This window comes from Falco naumanni, chromosome 16 (assembly GCF_017639655.2).
Source record: "Falco naumanni isolate bFalNau1 chromosome 16, bFalNau1.pat, whole genome shotgun sequence".
Classification (NCBI taxonomy): Eukaryota; Metazoa; Chordata; class Aves; order Falconiformes; family Falconidae; genus Falco; species Falco naumanni.
The window spans coordinates 6,045,947-6,067,567 of NC_054069.1; the positions used below are offsets into that span (position 1 = coordinate 6,045,947).

At 39.7% G+C, this 21,621-nt stretch overlaps 1 protein-coding gene across 1 annotated transcript; it reads right to left on the bottom strand.

The window, feature by feature from the left end:
• Positions 1–428: 428 nt before the first annotated feature.
• On the bottom strand, positions 429–21,398 carry JHY (junctional cadherin complex regulator). Its single transcript, XM_040616283.1, has 9 exons — positions 21,330–21,398; positions 19,948–20,374; positions 16,653–17,139; positions 11,628–11,738; positions 8,465–9,087; positions 7,411–7,690; positions 5,409–5,489; positions 3,937–4,062; positions 429–1,621 (listed from the first exon to the last, which is right to left on the bottom strand). Exons 2-9 carry the CDS (start codon positions 20,340–20,342, stop codon positions 1,418–1,420), a joined length of 2,307 nt encoding a protein of 768 aa, XP_040472217.1. The 5' UTR covers positions 20,343–20,374; positions 21,330–21,398; the 3' UTR covers positions 429–1,417.
• Positions 21,399–21,621: the final 223 nt, after the last annotated feature.

Here is a 21,621-nt window from a genome sequence, read left to right on the forward strand (position 1 = left end):
ATTGTGGTCAGTTTTTTCCACGTTAGGTTGGGAGCCTGACTGGAGATCCTGCAGGGTGTATTTCACCAACTAACCCACTGTCAGGAGGACTGAGGCATCCTGAGGACTGTAGGATCTAAGCCAAACTAACCCAGGACTCTATAAAACGAAAGGTATAGGACCTTTCCAGCAATATACGGCATACTTCCAATGCCTTGACTTCACACTAAACCTACTGGAAAGTTATCTTTCCTGTGAGATATCCAGTCAATGAAAACTGAACCCAGAAACGTGTTGGGTCTTACCCATTTCTATATTTACTTTTAACAAAAGATGCATCTAGAAAAAGAGAAAGCCATTTCAAAGATACTCTTATTTCCCACCTTACCTTTCCATTGTTAGCCTCCTTTTAAGGAGACTTGAACCCTTTCCCCCCCCCCCCAAGACTACTTCTCTCTCTTCTCCCATACAAAAGGGAACCTAATAAATCAGATAAAGTAATTACACATAATCACAAGGTTGTTGTTGTTGTGTTTTTTTCATTTTAACTAGCTTATTTTCAAAGATATTTCAGTGTGTTTTCTTCAAAATTCCCTTGCTGTGTGTTCTAATCACATTTCATGTGTTGACTTAATTAATAATTTACTAAGTTAAAGAAATGGAACCATCATAAGAAACCCATCTGTTTGTTGTTATTTTTATAGATTTAATCTGTTAAAAGCTGTTTCCTCTCAAACATGTAGCTCTCAATTATCCTTAGTTACTCAATATATTTTCCAACTGCTTCTGCTTAATAACAGATTGTCTGCATGATCAGCCAGTACTTGTTTTGAATTTTCTTGTCCCAGATGAAGCTTCAAAATTTTGGTCTTGATGTGACAGCTATTCACTAAGAGATAACAGAATAACACTTGAATAATTAGTATTGTATCATTACCAACTGCTATGTTTGGTGCACATTTTTGTTCTCTTTCTTAACAGCAACAGATTATTTTTGGCTTTATTTCTGGGCAGCCTGCACTCCAAAAAGAGAAACATTGCTGATATTGAGATCATAAAATGAAACTGACGTTTATTTTTAATATTTTGTTTATTTTGCCCATATGTTTGATGTGTCTAAAAATGATCCAGCTGTGACAAGACAACAGCTGATTAGTCTGAAAGATGCAACTGATCAGTTGATTTCAAAGAAAAATAATAATGGAGATGACCAGATTTAAAATGCTACATATGCAACTGTTTAAGTTTTTTGAAATTAGGTATAGTATAACTGATTCTAAAATCTAACAGTTACTAAAATGAAGGCACTTTATATTTCAGTGGAATAGTAAATCAATATGTGATGGTTGATCGATGATGGTCGATACGTGATTGATACTCATAATTCAATAGTTCAGCCACTTTTGCCTTGAAGATATCCCTAATAATTCCAAAATACTTAGAAGATATGAAGGGTTCTGAAAGCAGCTATAACTTCCTTCTCCTTCTCGTGTCTATTTTGCAAAGTTTCCAAGGTTGCTATCTGAGGTAAACGGTCTCCATTTAAAGTCCATGGCAGAACTCTTTCCTCTTTCACCTCTTTATTTGATTGTCTTGCTGTGAAAGTCTTTGGTCTAGGAATCTTCTTAGCATATTCCAGCGCCTAAAAACATGAAAATTGGGGTAAATTATTAAGAAAAAACATAACCAGTATAGTATTTCCAAGAAAAGGTAGGTGTTTCTATGTTAAATTAGTAGTTCTCCTAATTACTGATCTTGTTTCTGACTGTTCAACACTAGACGCTTCAGTGGCAACTGTAAGAAACCTCTGCAGTGGGCAAAACAACCCACCTCAAGGAGATTTGCTTTCTGACACTTACCACTGGAGGCCACCTTAAATACTGAAGCAGTCTTTTTTTCTTTAAAAAAGAAAAAGCAACACAAAATCTAGTAAGTTTATAACCTTGTTTGTTTGCTTCAGTCTCATCAAGCTCTTGTCTTCAGTCATATCTTATAGCAGGGAGTTCTGCAGATTAGTATGACAAGGATGGAAACCGAGTGCTCCTATGGCAAATTCTAAGGAATTGATGTATTGAAAGGCCTAAAATGCTAAAAAAAGTTTTGAAATGAAGTCTAAGTAATTGTTTTAAATTCTCTGGAACCTGATGTAACAAAATCCCTTGCCAGATTCCTTTTTGGTTAATTTCAAAGCTAACACAGTTCTGAACAAAAGACTCCTGATCAAGTGAGGATGGTATTAGACACACCAGCCTTTAACAGGTAACTGGTTCAGGGTAAAACAAAGAATTGCCTCTCACAGAGTTCCCAGAGGTTCATTATAACCATGCATATTCCATTGTGACTGGGAATTTCTTTCCCAGTAACACCCAGTCTACACAGGACCTACACATGCTATACTGAGAATATGGATGGCAGTGTGAAATGAACCTCCGTTCCAGTTCTCTTCTACTTCAGACACTCAGCATGTGTATATGCTGAACAAATGTACCGTGAAGCAAAGGAGGACAGTAATGAAATACTGACAGGGACAGTGTATCTTGAAGAACTGTACTTGCCACACTGGCCGAGCGTTTCCGTCAACCACGCGCTTTACCAAGTCCCTATTTCGGTAGCAGTATGTAGGTAAACTTGCACGTGTGAACGTGAGATGTAGGTAAATACTATATTGTGCAGACAAGAAGTATGTAAGTTCTGTTTAATTTGGCTTAAGTTCTACTGCATGATAGACTTAACTATCAAAATTAAAAACGGGAGTAGTCAAGCTGTTGTTCTAGATCAGACATGTCTCACTGACACTGAGCAGGGCCATGCTGAAAGAGCAATGCAAAGCAGATACTGTCAAATAAAGTGTCAGATAGTACAGGATGAGGTATGGAACCAGGAAGGCTGTCTTGCAGAGGGAATGGAAACAGTATTACAGAACTCCTGAATCTGAGGCAGCCCTGGTTTAACCTGGGACTTTTTCTGGTGTCGTTTCAGTCGCGTGTATTTGGCAACAACTGTTATACCTCAAGTGGAAATTGCATTATTTCACATTCTGTGTGAAAGAGTGCCTGGGAATTCTTCTGAAGGGATCTAAAGCCCTTTAGATATCCAAAGAGTGGAGTTTCATCTCTTTGGGTTTATGTGAGGTTTGGAAATAAATGCAAGTAACTGATACTAAACTCCAAAACTTCTTGCTTGAAGCACGCAGCTCTCATTTGTCACCTTGGAGATCTACCTGTTAGTGTGCTTTCAGCACCAGGCAGGTGAGCTCCTGCAGAATGGATTGGATAAAACATATGCTATTTCCAGAGCTTTATTACTTCCTGCAATAGGGAAGTTTGTTTACGTATGCCATTGTCATGTAGTCAGTCATCGCTCATTTGGGCTATTTTTGAAGGCCAGTGAAAGCTAAAGTGATGTCGTATGGGCTTGAGAAATGAGACAAATTACTGTAGCTATGCAACTGAAGTGAAAAGAGTTTGTAAGTGAGACTGACAGGCGGGTGGATAATAGACTAACAAGAGGATATCTGTGGTCCATTAGAAGAGTGCACTCTGTAGTATTGTGGCCTCTATCGCTGACATGAAGCAGAGCATATTCCTAGGAGGGTCCCACTCTCCTTTATTCCCACTCTTTCCACAGGAAAGCATCACTAGCTGTTTAAGTTGAGTGCTGGTAGCTTGGATGGAGTACTGCTCCGTTTCCATTTGGTATACTCTCATGAAGAGCAAGGCAGATGCATGCACTGAAGACTGCTGTTGGCAAAGAAATCAGCAACTCTTGGCATACATCTACAGCCATACAGAATAGATGCACCAGTGAGGACCTGTGAGGATCCCATGAGAGTAGAAGTCCTTGGAGTTGTTAAAAGGAAAATAAAAATGGAGAAACTATTTTAGCCTACTGTGAGATAAATTTATACTTTGCTTTTTCTTTGTGCAACGTCCAGGATCTCTCCCTGCATGCTCTTACCTTCTGCCTTGACACTGAAGATACGACCTGGGGCTTTGTAGGTAATCTCTGAACTGAAGCAATGTTTTTCATATTGTGTTCCTTAATTTGCTTTGCATATTCCTTTTGTTGCTTTAACTTCTCTTTCTGACAAAAGGAAAAAAGTGTATGGTTAATTAAATGCCTCAGTGGATCCATCAATGAAACACTTTTTCCACCAGAGTCTTCCATTTACTCCTCTGTTGCTGTTACACCTGGCTATGGTATTGATCATTCCTCAGCAGAACACAACAGGAAACCCTGATAAATGGCACAGCTTTTTTAGTCACTCTTCATTTTTAAGAGCTTTTTCTTGAACTGTATCGAGGATAGAGTTCAACAGAAATGCAAGAGGTGCATCTTTATTCTGAACGTTTCAATATATCTGTTCAGTTCTAAAATGGATGTGCTAATGCCTGTCAGCTTTTGCAATGACTTTTAAAACCTCTGTACTTACTTTTTAAGGCCCTAAATGACATCCTTCATTTACTTAGCTGATGTTCTCCATCTTTGTATTTCTGGCAATTCGTTATGCTCAAATTCAGCTTATATTTTTATTGTTATATTATTAGTATATATTATAGGTTCTTTTTGGTTCCAATATAGTATATATTATATCAGTTATACTCTGCCTTGTCCCTGTTATCAGCCAATGTTAATTATTTCCTTTCTATGCAATGATACCCCAGTGATATGCCAGGTTCCAGAAGTGTTATGACGTTAAAAAAGCCGAGAGTCCTGGGCTATGGACCACTGTGCATTCTAATTTCAAATCTCTAATCTGTTTCATTTATGGCAAGGAGGAAGAAAATACAAGGGCTTCTCAATGACTCCAAAGGGATGATCATTTTATCACTTTTCCTTTCCGTTGTCCTACAATGTTATATAAAAAATGCCACATAAAGCACCTGTTGTCAGATTAATAGGGTCTCAAAGCACGCAGGATGGAGTTGGTAGCATCCTAGACAGAGAGCTGCTAACAGACCTTCATTATTGGCAAAGAACAGGTCAAATGACAGCAGTTCAGATACTTGTTCTGAACAATCTGTCTCCATTTCAACAGGGTAGTGTGCATCCAGCTATTTAATAATGGTGTTTACACAACTTCTTTTACTTCCACTACACAACTTCTTCTTTTACTTCCACTCTGAATGTTAGGCAAACCTACACTGGGAATGACAATGCAACTCAGTCACGTGAGTGTATAATTTACTGACATGCAGTTAGCCACCTTGAATGTGGAACTACAAAATTAGAGAGTTAAAATTATCCACAATACAGTTGTCCCTCCTACTTCAATCTCCTCTTAGGATCTCAAACTAGACCTAGAGTCAAGGACATAACGTATCAGACAAATATAAGTTGCTCCTCAGCAGTTATTTCACTGCCACCCTCCCCTGCTTATGCTTACTTTGCATAACTGAAAAGCAGATCATATAATAGGGACTGCTTACCTTCTCTTTGATTGCTTCATAGTCAGGTCCAAGGCCTCCAAGCTTTACATTCAGGTTTATGTAGGGTTTTGAGTGACATGGCTGAAAAACAAACAGCAGTGACAGATTTTCCTTTACATGATTTTGTAGAGACCATAATTGAGGCAAGTCTTGTAGCAGACACGCAGGATGACAGCAGGATTCAACTTGCAGTCACAGTCTTATCTCTGGCATGTCTCATTTTAAGGATTGTAAGTTACCAAAAAGGTTGAGTTAATTGCAGAAGTCAAATCACACTGTATTTCCTTTGAATCTAGGCTAGTAATTGCCAATCATCCAAATGACAAAGCAATTCTTTTCTCAGTCAAAAATTAGCTTTTGTGGGCTTTATTTTTAAACAGCTTAGTGACCCATTTGACTGTTATTAAAATGAAACTCCAAAGGAACTGTTGTAAGAGAAGTGGATAAAAGTACATGATTTTGGTGGTAAAAAAAAAATTAGACAAATGTTATTAGTAATAGTAACCTTTCTTTGTTCTCAAAACTGCAATGGAAAATTGTTCACAGGCAACTGAAAAATACATGCCTTGTAGCACAGCAAAAGCTTTACAAGTACATAGGGAAGGCAGAAGATGAGTGATGGGTAATGCCATTTCAATACTTCATGACATTACTACAAAGATACCAATACTTCCAGAATCTTTTTAATCTCTTTCAAGAACACCAGATTAATTTTTAGAAGTGCACTATGTTTTAAAAACTTGTCAGTGGAAACCCATCACGATCAGCTCTGTGGTAATTTCAATCTTAGAGTAATGTAGAAATAACAAGGAATTTCTATATGTGAAGAAAACATGCATTTCTTCAAAAGGCATATTCAAGCTAAGCTCAACTGCAGAGAAACTGATTCTGTGCCTTGAATTTTCTATTTGATGTTTTTTGTCAGTTATCCCTATTCTTTTGTGATATACTTAAACCTAACTTCAATTTAAGGTACTGCAAAGAGTTAATAATTTAGCTGTCTGCAAAAAAATCTGGGTTTTTCTCACTTCATGCAATGAGTATGACTGCATTTGTTTATTAGGAAAAGCTAGATTTTTCTGTGAGACATAAACTGTCTTATTCTCTGTAGCATTCCTCACATATGAAACGTGAGAAAGCTACTGAAAATACAGGATAGAAACAACGGCTTGAACTCAGGGGAACAGAAAGGAAAAGAAATCTGCCCCTCAGTTACTATCATAATCCAGCTAATTCTTCTTAGAGGCATTCAAGCAGCAATACACAAACTACCTCCTAGATGAAACACATGAGTAATTATTCCAGCTTAGTTTGTCTGCCCTGAGACTTGAAGCTAACTTCTTAAACATTTAATTTGTCATGGACACACAGGGATATCTCTATGCTGTTCCACTGCATCTGTGTTAACTGGTTATAGTATGAAACTGGACACACAGAAAAGACAAAAAGAACCAAGTTTTAATAAGGACAAAAATGGGATCATCAGGAGACTTGTAATACTGCTTATACTGTTAGCTTTACAAATCCTCTAAGTTTGTTGTTCAGTTTGATTCCCTTGGAAACTGAGAGATTTGAGTTGGATAGCAAATGAGCATGACCAGGATAATGGTTTGTTCAGATCTGAGGTCTGGCAACCTGCTGCTTTAAACAAATAGCTTTATTCTAAATCATTTTATCACTGGATAACTTAAAGGACAAACGCTGCTCTGTGTGTTCTTAGAGCTAATCAAGACTGAAAGTGACATAGGGAGACGTGGTAGTGAACCACCTTGCTCCTTAGACTAAAATGATTTTAGTCTCTGTTTCCACCTTTGTTCCTGAGTTTTTAATGGTCTGGGCAAGTCAGTGTGTGCCAGTATGCTGTCTGTAACAATGAAGAAATGCAGGAAATTCAGTCCCCATTCCTTTTTTTTTTTTTAAGGTCTTTTGATTATTAAGAAAAAAATTAATCAGAGGGGGGGAAACAGAAATGTAAAACCATCCAGTCTGCATCTTTGCTTACCTTCTTGATGAATTTAGGCTGTTTTTGCTTTTCCATGAAATATCCTTCTGAGTTGCTTTGGTTTGTTTTCACTCTATTTCCTTCACCACTTTCTGGATCTACCTCTGAACCACTTTCTGTCTGCGGGATTGTAGGTGGATGTAGGCTGAACAACTGCAGGTCAGCTAAGTGACCTTCTGTCAAATGAGTGATTTCTTGGTGATGTTGCTCCATCATTTGGGTAAACAGGGAGGTTGTACAAGGGGCTGTTGGTGAACTGTGAACCGAAGACTGAGAAGGCCTCAAAAAAGAGAGGGAAAAAATAAGAATCTTTATTTGAATATAGCAGATAGCTCAACAAGCATTCTATACATGGAATGATCCCCCTTCACAGAATATAAACACGAAGATGGAAAGACACAGGTATTTCACAATGACTGACTTTGCTTGCACCCAAGTGTATGGAAACTGTTTAAAATAAATGCAAAAATTACAGATGGACTAACTTTCAGCCTGACACAAAGCTAGCCTAAGCCAATGAAAACTGCCTTTAAACGGCGTTGGATCAGGCCTGCTGAGTACTGAAATAATTGTCTATGTGAAATAAACCCTTCATTTTTATCACAGCAGGTGGAATTCTACATAACTAAGGATTTTCACGCCCTTCCCCATGTGTAGCGAGCCAGATGGAATGATGCTGGATAGTCACCCTTCAAGGCAAGTTTGGATATAACTCTGTGCAGCTAGCAGTAGAATTATTTGATGCACAGTGCTCTTTGCTATCTATTTTTTAAATTTCACCTTCTAGCCTTTCAGAAGGAAACTTTCAATTGTGGAAAATTCTATGTGCAAGAGAGCCCGCAGTACAGAACTGCCCTTTGCCAATACCATATTTAAAAATCAATAGTTACAATGAATCTTAAGCTAGTAGTAATCCGTAGTGGCAGGATAGTAGAAAAATGATTTTATACTTTGGAAATGAAAATATTTTCTTGTCTATTTTTATTTTTTCTGGGCATCATAGTGTTACAATATTATATCCTTACCATAAACTACTGATAGCATAGTTCGATACCTTTTATCCACATAAATGTGTCTTTTGCAATCCTGAAGTGATGCTCGATCCTTCACCAATTCTTGGAAATTGGCATGAAAAGTAGATGAAATATTCCTCTGATGTGGATGTGCTTGACCATTGGTATTGTTATCTCTTGCAAAAAGCTGCACACTGACATGGTTGTACAGATGTTGCCGGTCATGTGGAAGTCCATTTGGAGAATTACGCTGATATTTCTTGCTCTCCTTGCTGGTATATGCTGGAGTTATAACTTCTGCTGGGTTAAATTTATGTAATGTTGGATGAGAAGGGTAGGTAGATGTGGTAAAATCCTGATTAACAGTGTGCCTTGAATTTGGGAAATTATTTAAGCAAGTATTTGAATTTGCTGCTGCATTCGTGTCAGGGTCAACAGAATGACTTGGATACAGCCTTTTCTGCAGTGCACCGCTGTTGTCCTGCTCCACTGCCTGCAGAGGAGCAGTCCGAAATCCTGATACTTGGTGGTGCCCGTGGTGCCAAGACTTTGGTTTTGCTGGCCTTCCTGTTGGATGTTGGCTGTCATTCCTTGGGAAAGCTCTCTGTCTGAGACTCTGGTTGGATTTTATTTTATCTCTCTGGGAGGACTTATTTTGGTGATCCTAAAACAATTTATCAAAAGCGGGGTGAATTTCAGCGGTTGCTATTTTATACATTCATTAAGATCAACAATATACAAGTGTATGGGTAAGTTTGCCTGTCACAATGCCTTTCAGATACCTATTTCTTAGAATTCTACAAATTAATTAACTGATGTTTTGACTAGATTACATCATGTTCTATGATTCTAATCCAGGGCAACATTCTTATTTTAGACAGCCTTTAAATAGCTGGCCAGGTTACAATGAACCTGAGTTCTGAACATGTATTAAACTCAGAACATATGTTAATGTGGCGCCTGGAACAGCCCTATCATAATCACCTATCACTTTAAAAATCAGGGACGTATGGAGCCAACCACGCCTGTTTAATGTACACTCACAACTACAAAAGGGTTATAGCAATGTTTTACACAACTGAATGAGTATCACTATGGAAATTAGTTTTAAAAGTAGCTCTTAGCAGAGAGTGAAGTGTAAAAGAAAAAGCATCTGTGTCCTGAAGTCTAGTACGGTATGGAGAACAGTCTGTGGCATTTGTAAAGCTTCAGGTTTGGGGTTTTTGAATTAACAAAACCTGTCCTGATAGAAGGGCCCTTAAGGAGACCCAGGGATAGCATTGGTCCTTCATGACTACATTACCAGTTCTTTGATGTCCTGATGAGTTAGGCCAGTTTGCACAAGTTTGATTAGACCCATCAAAATCACTCCATGCGTTTGTATCCTGACTCAGTAAACTGTGCTCGTGGCTAGACCAGGTGAAGGCCTGACCAGACTTAATCTGAAATTTCAATATGTAGGAACCTCTAGCCAAGAACCAGAAGCAGAGATATTATTCTGGTGATGCACAGACAATGCATAATGCTGCACCAAAACTTTTCTTAATGGCCTGAGACAAATTCTGAAGTGCTATACTATAAAAATGGTTCCTTACAGATACAGACCATATATAATAAATGATGATGTGGTAAATATGGAATGAGGGAGTTTTATCCGAATGAGGTGCAAAAATAGGTGCCCTTCAATGCACAGGACTACTTGCTTCTAATTCAGTAGACAAATGGTAGCTCAGTGTCACCCATCTAGAGAATATGTTTCAAAAATCAAATCTATTGAAAATAAACAGTACTAAATTTCAGGAAAAGATGGCTATGTACACACTATTAGACTGGTTCGCAGTAGAAACACTGATGTCAATGATTTAAAATACGTCATTTCTAAACCAAACACTCCTCCCTGCCCTGTACGCTGCATAACATTATCCAAATCATAAGAAACAATTTTAAGAGTTTAAGCACACCAGGACTACTGTCTTGAGCTAAACTGACATACTCTAAACCTGGAGTCTATCTAAGATCTATCACTTTCCAATTACAGCATCAGGTGTTGCTCATTTTGAGTAAAGACATGGCTTTCCTTCCAGGGAATACACAAATGCATTCTCAGTCCATTTAATCTTTGTCAGTGCTAAAATCCTCCATTTCATCCTCCTGTCTCTCTAGGGTTCTTTTGTTAGCAACACTTGCAATCACTACATAGCACAAGCACTCAGAATAGCTACTTAATACCTACCATTAAATACACATATAGACCAGCATGTTTTGGCAAAAGCTTTAGCACTGGGGAATCCTGACTCCTGGTGCCAAGATGATGATTTGTTAGCTCGACCTCTGCAGGTTAACGCTCTGGCATACTGTGCCACTGGTGGAAAGCATGAATTGCTGCCAAATTGGGACCAGGCCAATGTTTTTCCATTTAAATGGAATGAGCAGCCCTGTAAAGTATCTCCTTCATTCTGAAATTCTGTATATAAAGCACAACTCTCACAATGAACAGCAGTATAAAATCTTGTTTGTCCTTTACAGAAGTGCAGCTTCTGTTCTTAAGTGAACAAAAAGGAATTTAAACAGTCTGCCTGAACTACATCAAATACTTTTAATACAAAGAAAGTAATCAGGTTTGCCAACAATAATTCCAGTTGGCTTGAAGTTCTGGTTCTGAAGTTCTTGGTTTTTCATCAGTGATGATAACCTGGCCTCTTTTATTGCTCCAAAGACTATCCCATTGCATTGGTTTGAAAGACCAGCATCAACCAATCTATAGACTCACGTGTATGGAGGAGGTCAGTGCAACTTTTTCTGCTGGTAACATTTTCTGTTTTATGGTAACCCCTTGATGTTCATGGGGATTTTAGGGGACAAGTAATGTAAGAGTAGTAAAGTTCTAGCTCAGAATCCTCATGAACCATCAAACATGACCACGTATTAGTTTGTGCTTTTACATTATTATCAACCAAATAACATCCTAAATAGATAAGATTCCTTGAGCTCAGAATTTCTTGGCATTCTTGGTGTCTATTTTGATTTAAAATCATTTTGTATACAAAGCAGCATATGCGTTACATTTTGGTGATGAACTACTGATATCTAAGGATTTCTGGTCAGTAACTGGTACTTTAAAAGTAATGAGATTACAGCTTTAAATATTCAAACTTCATTGCTTGTACATATATATTTCAATTATCATGTTTATCTAAAAGGAACCTTGAGCTGCTGTGCTTTCAGGTACCATTTGTCTTCAGGCTTCATTTTCACAGTCTGGAATGGCAGGACACTCTGAACGGGTTCCTCATCAACTGCTTTAGGATCTGTAACCTAAAAACCAAGGATGTTTATGGCCATAGCCCAAGTACATGAAAGGATTGAAAAGTTCTTGAGGAAATAATAATTTTCCTCCTGTTAAGGCTAAAATGCTAAAATTATCCATTATATAATAGATAACAAGAAAATGAACATCTAAAAGAGAAAATGAAAAAGCAAGTAAAAAACCCCATTAACAGTGGTGTGGTAGTAGGGAGTATTCCTTCTACTTTAAAGAAGAGAGGAAAAGAAAATTGCAGGAAGTATACAGCACGGCAACCTACTTGTAACTCTCAAATGTCTGGGCTCCTCCATTTATATGAGAGCCAGTGGATGTACCTTGTAACAGAAAAGCAACTAGAAAGTAGTTATTGCCCAAGCAATCGGCCCGTATACCAAGACATTGATGGATGACACACACCATAATAAGGTCTTGAACAATAGAGTCACGCATAAAAAGATGGCAAAACATAGTAACATTGGTAGAAAAGTACAAGGAGTAGCTGCAGAAAGAGAACATCTAATACACATAGCCTGGCAACAATCAAACAGCTTGTGCAAAATAGCAAGCCCACAAACAAGCAGAACATCTTCACAGTTGTGGTACCACAATGGCTAGAAATCAAAATTGAGCAATTTTTTGCGGGTGGCTGCTGGCACTACAGATTTCAAAGCCAAGCGATGCCCTTGTAAATATAGCAATACGGAATTTTTTTCTTGAAAGCATGAAACTTTTTCTGTTCTTTCTATAAAACTTCAGGAAAACCAATACTTTTTAATTGTTTATTTATAGTTGTGCTGTCCTAAACTATCCTATTAAGCACTACAGTAGATGTGGCCTCAACTAAGCGTGCAGTTAGGCAGTCTCGCCGTAAAGAGACTACAGCTAACAAGGTGCTGGACTCATGCTTGTGGTAGAAGTACCTATGCACCGCTGCAGTGACACTGGCTAACACAGGGGAACTTGCACTGAGGGGGTATTTGTGACCAAGAGAATTATTAACTGAAAATCACAACGGTGAAATCAGTGTGAAGGAAGTGTTAAAATCGTTCTGGGGAGCTAAGCCTCTCATCTTTGGAGGTGAGAGATTAGGACAACTAGGAAAAGGTAGGTAGGGTTTATTCTGAGTTTTCAGGTGATCCCATTGCTCTGAATGGCAATACAGATTGTATTAGTTGTGAGAAGTTCATAAATTAAATGTTTCCACACAGGTTTCCTGAACTGAGGATATATACAGCTTTGCTGTCAGTAAGATGTTTTTGGTGGAACCAACTGACTCGCTGTATTGATAGTTTACTGGGCAGGTAAAGCATACTTCTACATTATCTCTTTGAAAGAGGAACAGGACACAACCTCTGCCAGCATTTTCTGTGAACTATTCTATTAATACCAATCAAATTGAGAAAATGATCAAATGAAATTGCATTTTGAGAATCATAAGCTGTGTAATGCCTATTCTGTTAAATTGAGGCCCATAATTGCTTCTCTACTGAAAAGATACAACAAAGACAGCAATCATGGCATGTCATTATCCCAGACTAGAAAACCGGCCTTTGCAGTGAGGACTTCAAAGGCCTGTGGTTCTCGAATTGCATTTGGCTGCTATTGTTGAAGCGCAGGCAATCTTGATTAGGTGTTTACACTGAGGTAAGGCGCAGTGCACAGAGAGTCTGAGTGCCTTGGTCTAGAGCCATTAAAAAATTGTACATTATGTTCCTTGCTTTGAAGTAAGGGGCTTGTAGGTAGGAAAGCAACTCATATTGAGTACAGCTGAGCTAGATTGGGCCACTACTACTCTTTCTTTTTCTCTCTCTCTCTCTCTCAGAAACTCTTCATCAGGTTCTTAAAGAATCAGGCAACACTGCAAAGAACTTGATGCTTTATAAAATGCTATATAAATTCGTAAATATACAGCTCGACACACATTTATGTTATGTTTTGGTACATGCAGCCTGCTCCCTGTATGCACAGAGATAATAGCTGTAAATCTTGCAAGAACAAGGCTGCAAATATTTTACTTAATGTCACATCAATTGAAAAAAGCTGTATGCAAAGTACTTACATCAGCGCAAACACTATGTCATTACCACAGTACCTGACAGCCAACAGTGATCGTAACAATAAAAACAGCCTCAACATCCTGCAAAGCTCAGAATAATCCAGTTTAGGAAAAAACAGTATTCAGAACATGTTTGATTGCTCCAGCAGAAGACATGTGGCTTGTTTGCTTCTTCCCATACTTGGTGGTTTTGCACTTTTGATACTTTTTTCATGTGAGGTGACCAAAGTTGGCTCCTGGGCCAACTCTGGTCAACAAGATGCTTCTGTCAGGCCTTCTTCCCCCGCCCCCCCCCCAACAAGATGGAGCAATGGATGTCTTGATAAGAACAAGAGAGGTAAGTCCTTCCTGTGCCTATCTGCAGCAAATACAAAGGTAGCTGACAGTAGGTGGTAATGCTGTTGCGGCTGTATCAACTTGTGGAGAAAAGAAACACGCTTTTCTACATGCACGCTGCCTGGCTCCTGTTATGTCACAGCTCTGCTGTCCCCATGGCTACTTCAGCAAGGTAATCTTAGAACGCAGCCCTGATTTTAACAGATTGGTTTTTTCTATTACGTATCTTTGACTAGTGTCTATACAATGAAGTCCTGATCCCTGGCTCCAATACTTAAGATACGAAACATTTTCAGAATTCCCCAAATAGTAAACATAATCATATCAACACAGCTTTAATTATCATCAATCTACGCTAATTATTTTTCCCATCATCCAAAGTATAACTGAAAAAAACAAGCGCTCTTAACAGCTCTGTTAGAAAAAAAGCTTGTCCACCGTTACGCTCCTTGTAATGTAGTCGGCAGATGCCCTCTAATGCTGTGTCAATTGTTCATTAGCCTCAGAAAACGTGTCACTTGAAGCAGAAAGTCTCTGTGGTTTTGCAAGTTAAGAATTTTCTATGCTACAACTCATGGAGTCATTCAATGACTCCCCCCTTCCCATTATGCATAGTAAGTAGCAAGTAAAAGCAACAAACTCCTGTATAATCGTTCATTAGGAACTGGAATTACATTTCCACTTAATCCTTAATACAAGTTGTCTGCCATTTCACAGTCAATCCTAAGAAAGCTAGGCCTTTCAAATCCAAGTACCGTATGTGACCCGTACCTCCTGACTGATTTCAAATATAAGGTTTGGTCCAGCTGATAAAGCAAGTATGGGGAAAGGGTTGTCTGACCACCCAAACCTAACATGTATTTCTTGGATATTCCTACATGTGTGGCCGTAAATAACAGTGGTAAGCAAGAGCATGCATGGCCCTTGAAGGCAGCGTGACCACAATGTGTTTTCTGGTTCTTAGACTCAACTGCAACTTCACATACACTTTTTTGTTATAATCAGTGTGGGTAGGAAAACACTAATACAGCTTCTCAAGCCAAATGGTGACATCAAGATTTCCTACTGCAGTTAAAAAAACTGTGTGTCCTGCTATTACAAGCAGAATTTGAGTGGCATTCCTCAGGGGTCAGTATTGGGACCGGCACTGTTTTACATCTTTGTTGGCGACATGGACAGTGGGATTGAGCACACCCTCAGCAAGTTTGTCATCAACACCAAGCCGTGTGGTGTGGTCAATAGGCTAGAGGGAAGGGGTGCCATCCAGAGGGACTCTGACAGGCTTCAGAGGTTGGCCCATGCAAACATCACGAAGTTCAACAAGGCCAAGTGCAAGGTCCTGCACATAGGTTGGGGCAATCCCAGGCACAAATATAGGCTGGGTGGAGAATGGATTGAGAGCAGCCCTGAGGAGGACTTGGTGTTGTTGTTAATAGAAAGGCCAATATGACTCCGCACTGTACACTTGCAGCCCAGAAAGCCAAATGTATCTTGGGCTGGAAAAGCAGCATGACCAACAGGTCAAGGGAGGTGATGCTCCCCCTCAACTCTGCTCTGGTGAAACCCCACCTACAGCACCTGCGTTCAGCTCTGGGGTCCCCAACATAAGAAGGACATGGATTTGTTGGAGCAGATCCAGAGAAAAGCCATGAAGATAATCAGAGGGCTGGAGCACCTCTCCTGTGAAGACAGGCTGAGACAGTTGGGGTTGTTCAGCCTGGAGAAGAGAGCGCTCTGGGGAGACCTTGCAGCAGCCTTCCTGGTACCTAAAGAGGCCTACAAGAAAGCTGGAGAGGGACTTTTACAAGGGTATGTAATGAAAGGAAAAGGGGGAATGGCTTTAAAGTGAAAAAGGGTAGATTTGTATTATATATAAGGAAGAAATTCTTCACTATGAGGGTGGCAATGCACTGGAATAGGTTGCCCAGAGAAGTTGTGGATGTCCCATCCCTGGAAGAGTTCCACACCAGACAGAGCTTTGAGGGTCTAGTGGGAGGTGTCTGCCCATGGCAGGGGGGGTGGAACTAGATGATCCTTAAAGTAGCTTCGAATCCAAACCATTCTATGATTCTATGAATTTGCATTTGCTGCATTGAGCAAAACTTGAAATACACTATTAGCAGAGATAACCATTACCAAATTCATGTTGGCTAAGCAGAGAAGAATCAGAGGCAGCAAAAAAAGACCCAGTGATAAGGTGCAATGTAGATCCCATAGGAAGGAAGACAGCATTTCTTTAGCATCAGGATTCAAAAACAGTGGGGGAGCACCTCTGTGATATGCTTCATGGCTAAGAATGTATGTTGCTTAACTAGGCTTGTGACAAGGCCATCACTGGGCTTGCGAGTGACTGAGGACTTCTCAATTGTTCCATAAAGGATGAACAAGATTTTCATTGGAAATCGTGAGTTATCAGTTGCATGATAGACTTAAATACACTTACCTCCTCTGCAAACCTGATCATGCAGCTATTTCATCTTAACACTAGACAGTCCTCAGTTTATACCAATTAGAAAACATGAAAGCTACCTACCTGCTCTTGAAGAGCTTCTTGCTTTTTACTGTGTAACTGAAGATAGGAATTTATCTTATTTGAACGTAAACCTAATGTCCGTTTATTCTTTTCCACAAAGTCTATTTTTGCTCTGTGTGGCCGATCTCCTTGAATTTGAAGAGAAAAAGCACTGCCACATCCACTGGGACTATGTTTGAAATGACAGCCATCTGCAGATTCCTTCCCTTTGGTATGTAGCCTAAAAGTTTCAGTGCTGACCACAGCTTTTCGTTCATGAAAGCTTAGAAATTCTGTGCCAAACTCTAAGAATGACTCTTGTGACTTTGCCTCCTGTTGATTCTTCTCTTCTGGGGAGTCAATGGAACGGAGGTAAAATGAATCTTGTGAAAAGTCTGCATTGCTTCCTCCAGCAACTTGACATGCTTTTTCTGCCACAGAAAATTCTGTGTTCTTCCAATTAGGATTATATCTTAGGCTGAAGTATTTGTCTACAGACTGTTGTTTCCTATTTAAAAAAGAAACACAAAATTATTTTTGTATAAATTCTATATTATTTCAGTGTGCAATTTGAGCCAACAAAAGTCCTGCAAATACGGTCAACTGAATTATTTCCGTGCATACCATATGGCTATTTGTGGGATCAGGATCAGTTTAGCAAACGTTTTTTATGTAGAAAATTTAAGCAGGACCTCATTTTCATTTTTAATTTTCATTATCAGTGAATGATAAACTGGCCTAACATTCAGATCACAGTAGAATGCAATCTTTATCCTAAATTTAGCATAGAAATCACAAGTACTAGTAGAATCAACTAAAAGACAAAAGATATATTGTACTGCTGCTGTTGATTCCTTTCAAATTATGTAGCCTACAAAAGACAGTATGTGTTGCTCATTCTTCGAAGACTCTGCTGTGTCAAATAAAAGTGGTAATCCTGGTAAAATCGCCCTCTCAATAGTCAGTTTGAAACTGTCTAAGCAAGAACAGCCTATAGCTCTGTATTTTTATTCTCTCCTCTCATTCCTATGAAACACCATGATGTTTCAATAAAAAACTCTCTATGAAAGACTTAAAGTTCTCATTTAAAACCAGGCTGTAATTGAGGTAAGTGTAGGAAAACATAAATCAGAAAGTTTTGTGGGTTTGGCTTTTTCTTATTTTAACAAATGTCCAAACCATTGCTCTGTGAAGCGCATTTGTCGTAAAGCAAACTAAGATGGTCTGCCTTAGAAAACCCACAACCGATTCTGTGTTTAACTGAACCTGCAGTATAGTCCTGGTTTCTTGGGCACTGGCAAATGGTGAGCCTTTCAGAGTGACACTTACAGGCACTGAAACCTGGCTGACTCCTCAGCCTCGATTAACAGAAATGTACTGATCTGCTGGATTCTCCAAACTGTGGTATAGTCAGTTATATTAACATTTCCATAAAATATTTATCATCCTTTCTGAGTAAGTTACATGCCTATGCCTATATTTCAAGTGGCTCCTAATAACAAAATAATCTATTTCTCTAGTAATGCTTTCCGTTTCAGGTAAGCACTGGTTCCGTGGTACCCTGTACACTAGAGCTTAGATGATTTACACTGGTGAAAACTTTATTATTCCTAGTTGTCATACTGTGTTACACACAGGTAAACAGAAATAGGTGACCATATTTTGAAATGAGTACAGAAATATGTGATATAATTGCAATGATTCAACTAGCAGAGTATAATGCTAAAGAGTTCTATTGTGCTGAAATGTGTGCACAGCAGCTCAATTGTATTATGCAGGCCAGGTCACCGCATGGGAACAAAATGAGTGTGAAGAGCTCCTTCATCTCTAATCATCTGCAGACAAAAAGTGCATCTTTTATTCCTTCCCCCAACTTGATATAAAGGTTAGATGGACTCTGTACTCATCAACAAAAGTGTTGTACGTAGACAACAGATGCAGCATTTCCTCTTCAAATTCCGAGGTTAGTAATGGATGTAGAGAGGGGGTTTCATATGTATATGCTGTGATATTTGCTCCGGTTAATGGACTGTATTTGAGTACTTACTAGGCTAAGTTCAAACAAAATAAAATCAAATTTCCATTTAATGAAGAGCCTCACATTCAGCATAGTATTCAGTCAAAAAAATTACTAAAAATTAGAGCATGTTTCTAGTACAATTAACATCATTTGCACTCACAATAAAATATTCAATAACTGGCCATTTTGCCTGTTGTGGAGGTGAATAAAAGCATGCTATTAATCATTTAGCCTTCATTTGTTTGCCATTTTATTTTAAGTAGACAATTAAATTGAAACTGCACATTATTATTACTTCAGGTTTAATTTAATCCCTTTAAACTTGAGAATTATTCCCAATTTATACAGTGTTAAGCCTTTCATGCACACGACAGCAAATTAAATTTTATTTCATGTACCAAGTTAACACTTTCTAAAGAGTGTTTAAAGGGACTAACCCTGGAAATTTTAATTTTAGATTTATACAGCTGTAAGAGCAAAACTGCATTTATTCAACCCATAAATTTCTGCCTCTACAAGTGGCCTGGCTTGCTCAGCACAGGTCTTTCTGTAAGGAATGAAAAGAGGATGTGTTGGTGCTGGTTCTTGTGTTCTCTCTGGTCCTTTTTCACAGCCCAGCTCTAGAAACCCTCTAGCCCATGATCTCAGAGCTGCTGCACCACCTGAAGTATGACAGTTACACGGCAATGGTTGTCTATTTGAGATGGTAGCCAGCACATACTGCTAAATATTGTAGTGCCTAGTCCACAGCCCATTACAGTCACTGGACTCCTTCCACTGACTGCAGCTCCAGATCAGGTAGACAGCAGAAAGAGGGGATCTACACTGAATAATTTTTACCAGAATAAACTGTAGTTAAATGCTTCCCCGTTAGCTTACCCAGTAATGTTTAAGTGTAGGGGTTAGCATGTATCTGTTCACCACTTCCTACCTTCTTGCCTGCCTGTTTTAGAGGCGGCTAAACAGGCACACAGCGTTCACCTCTGCATGCAGTGTCTACAGCCAGTATGTGGGGAGCAGGTCTGTGAGGGATGATTTCTTTTCCATCTTACCCTCCTACACCGGTGTTTCAGTCAACATACAGTTGAGGCTATGTTGACTATGACAAATGGGTGTAATAATTATGAATGCAGGTGAGATGAAACAGTGCATCTGCATGGAACAAAGTCCATAGGTGCTCTTAATAGCACTCCGGCAGTATAAATTGGCCTTGAAGATGTCACATATATTCTGAAGAACGTAAGGTTTTGAAGTGTCAGAACTATTCTACTCATCTGCTAAAATCCTATGTCTTACCTTCCATTACCATCATTCTTTTGTATTTCATGTGTACATTGATTTGTGTCATACTCTGCTCCTTCTTGTTCTTTTAAACTCATTTGCTCCAAGCTATCTTCTTCTAAGCTGTCTTTCTCCAACTCATCAAAATACAGTCCGACCAGCTCTTCATTTTCATGAATCCGCTGCTGGAGTTCTAACTGATACTGTCTCTCCTGAACAAGGCTTTCTGAGTCAGACTCTTGGGAGTCATGCAGACTTGATGCAAAGCCCCTTTCACTTACAGGTGGCATTTTCCAATTCACAGGGTGGAAATTTGGTTGCATGAGTACGTTTTGAGGAACATGCTTTTTACTCATGTTGCAAGTCTGTGGAGAAGAAACTGAAATATACTTCTTATCTGAAGAATTCATTCTGTGTTTTGCACTGATGGTATACACCAGCCCTGTATTTGGAAAACATGAGAGTAAACATAAAAAGGCTGTTCACTCTATAATAATGACTATATTTGTTAAAAGCTGGAATTGTGGATAGTATCATTTGGCTTAGGCTCAGAATTGGAACCTCTATAATTAAAACAATTCTTCATTCTCATTTATTACACTGATTTCCTTTAAGCAGTTAATATCAGGTCCCTATACAGCAAATGCATTACTTACTGCTATGAAATCTACCTTAAACCATTAGTGCTAACAAAGCTAATAATGTATAAATAGCTTATGAAAAAGAAAATGAAGCTACGACACAACAACATTCTGTTAACTTTTGAGAGGTAAAAGAAATTTCGTATGTTCTCTTCATTCAGCTTCATACTGTCTTGCCATTGTGAGCTACCAGCAAGAAAGTGACAGAAGAGAACACAGTGAGAAGAACTGGAATGCTTCTTAAATTAGGAACAGAGCTTCTTTTGATTGCATTTAAATGCTCTTAAAAGTCATTTGCAGCACCAGACAGAAGTGCCTGGAGGGAAGGGGAAAAGCAGAGTTTTGTGCAGAAATGTACATCAGTGAATTACAGTGCAGTGTGACCAGTTTCACTTCAGTACCTGGGCGGCTGTTAAGATATGGAAATGCAAAATGTAGTTTCTGATTTTTCAAGGCTAGCACTGCCTGTTATGCCCTGGCCTTTTACACCTGGGGGGCCACCTGTAGGGCCAACGGGAGGCCGCAGCCCGGACCGGAGGGCCTGGCACCGGACCGGAGGGCCTGGCACGGGCAAGGCCCGGCTTGCGGCGCAACCACCTCGCCGTGAGCCCACCGAGGGAGGCGAAGCCTTGCGTGCAACCGCGTCCCTGGAGCCTCTCCCCGGCCTGACCGCAGGCCTTCAGCCCCCTGAGCAAAGCCAAGCTAGGCGTGCACCCCCCGCCCCCGAGGCCTCGCCTCGCCCCCCAGCCCCCTCACCGTCTCAGCCGGCTCAGCCCCGAAGCCTCGGCCCGTGCCCCGGCCCGTCGCTATGGTTGCGCCGGCGGACGCCGCGCCGCACCTACCAACCGCGAGGGAGCCGGGGGGAGCCCCACCCCCCCCGTGGGGAGCGTGGTAGCGCCCGGGCCGCGCGCAGGCTGTGAGGCGAAAGCGCGTCACAGTCCCCGGCGGTGATTCCTGGCGGGCACGTCCCGGGCCGGCATTTAATTCGGTCCTCAGAACCAGTTTCCAGAATTTTCTTTACTTGTAGTGAGAAATCATAATCTCTAAT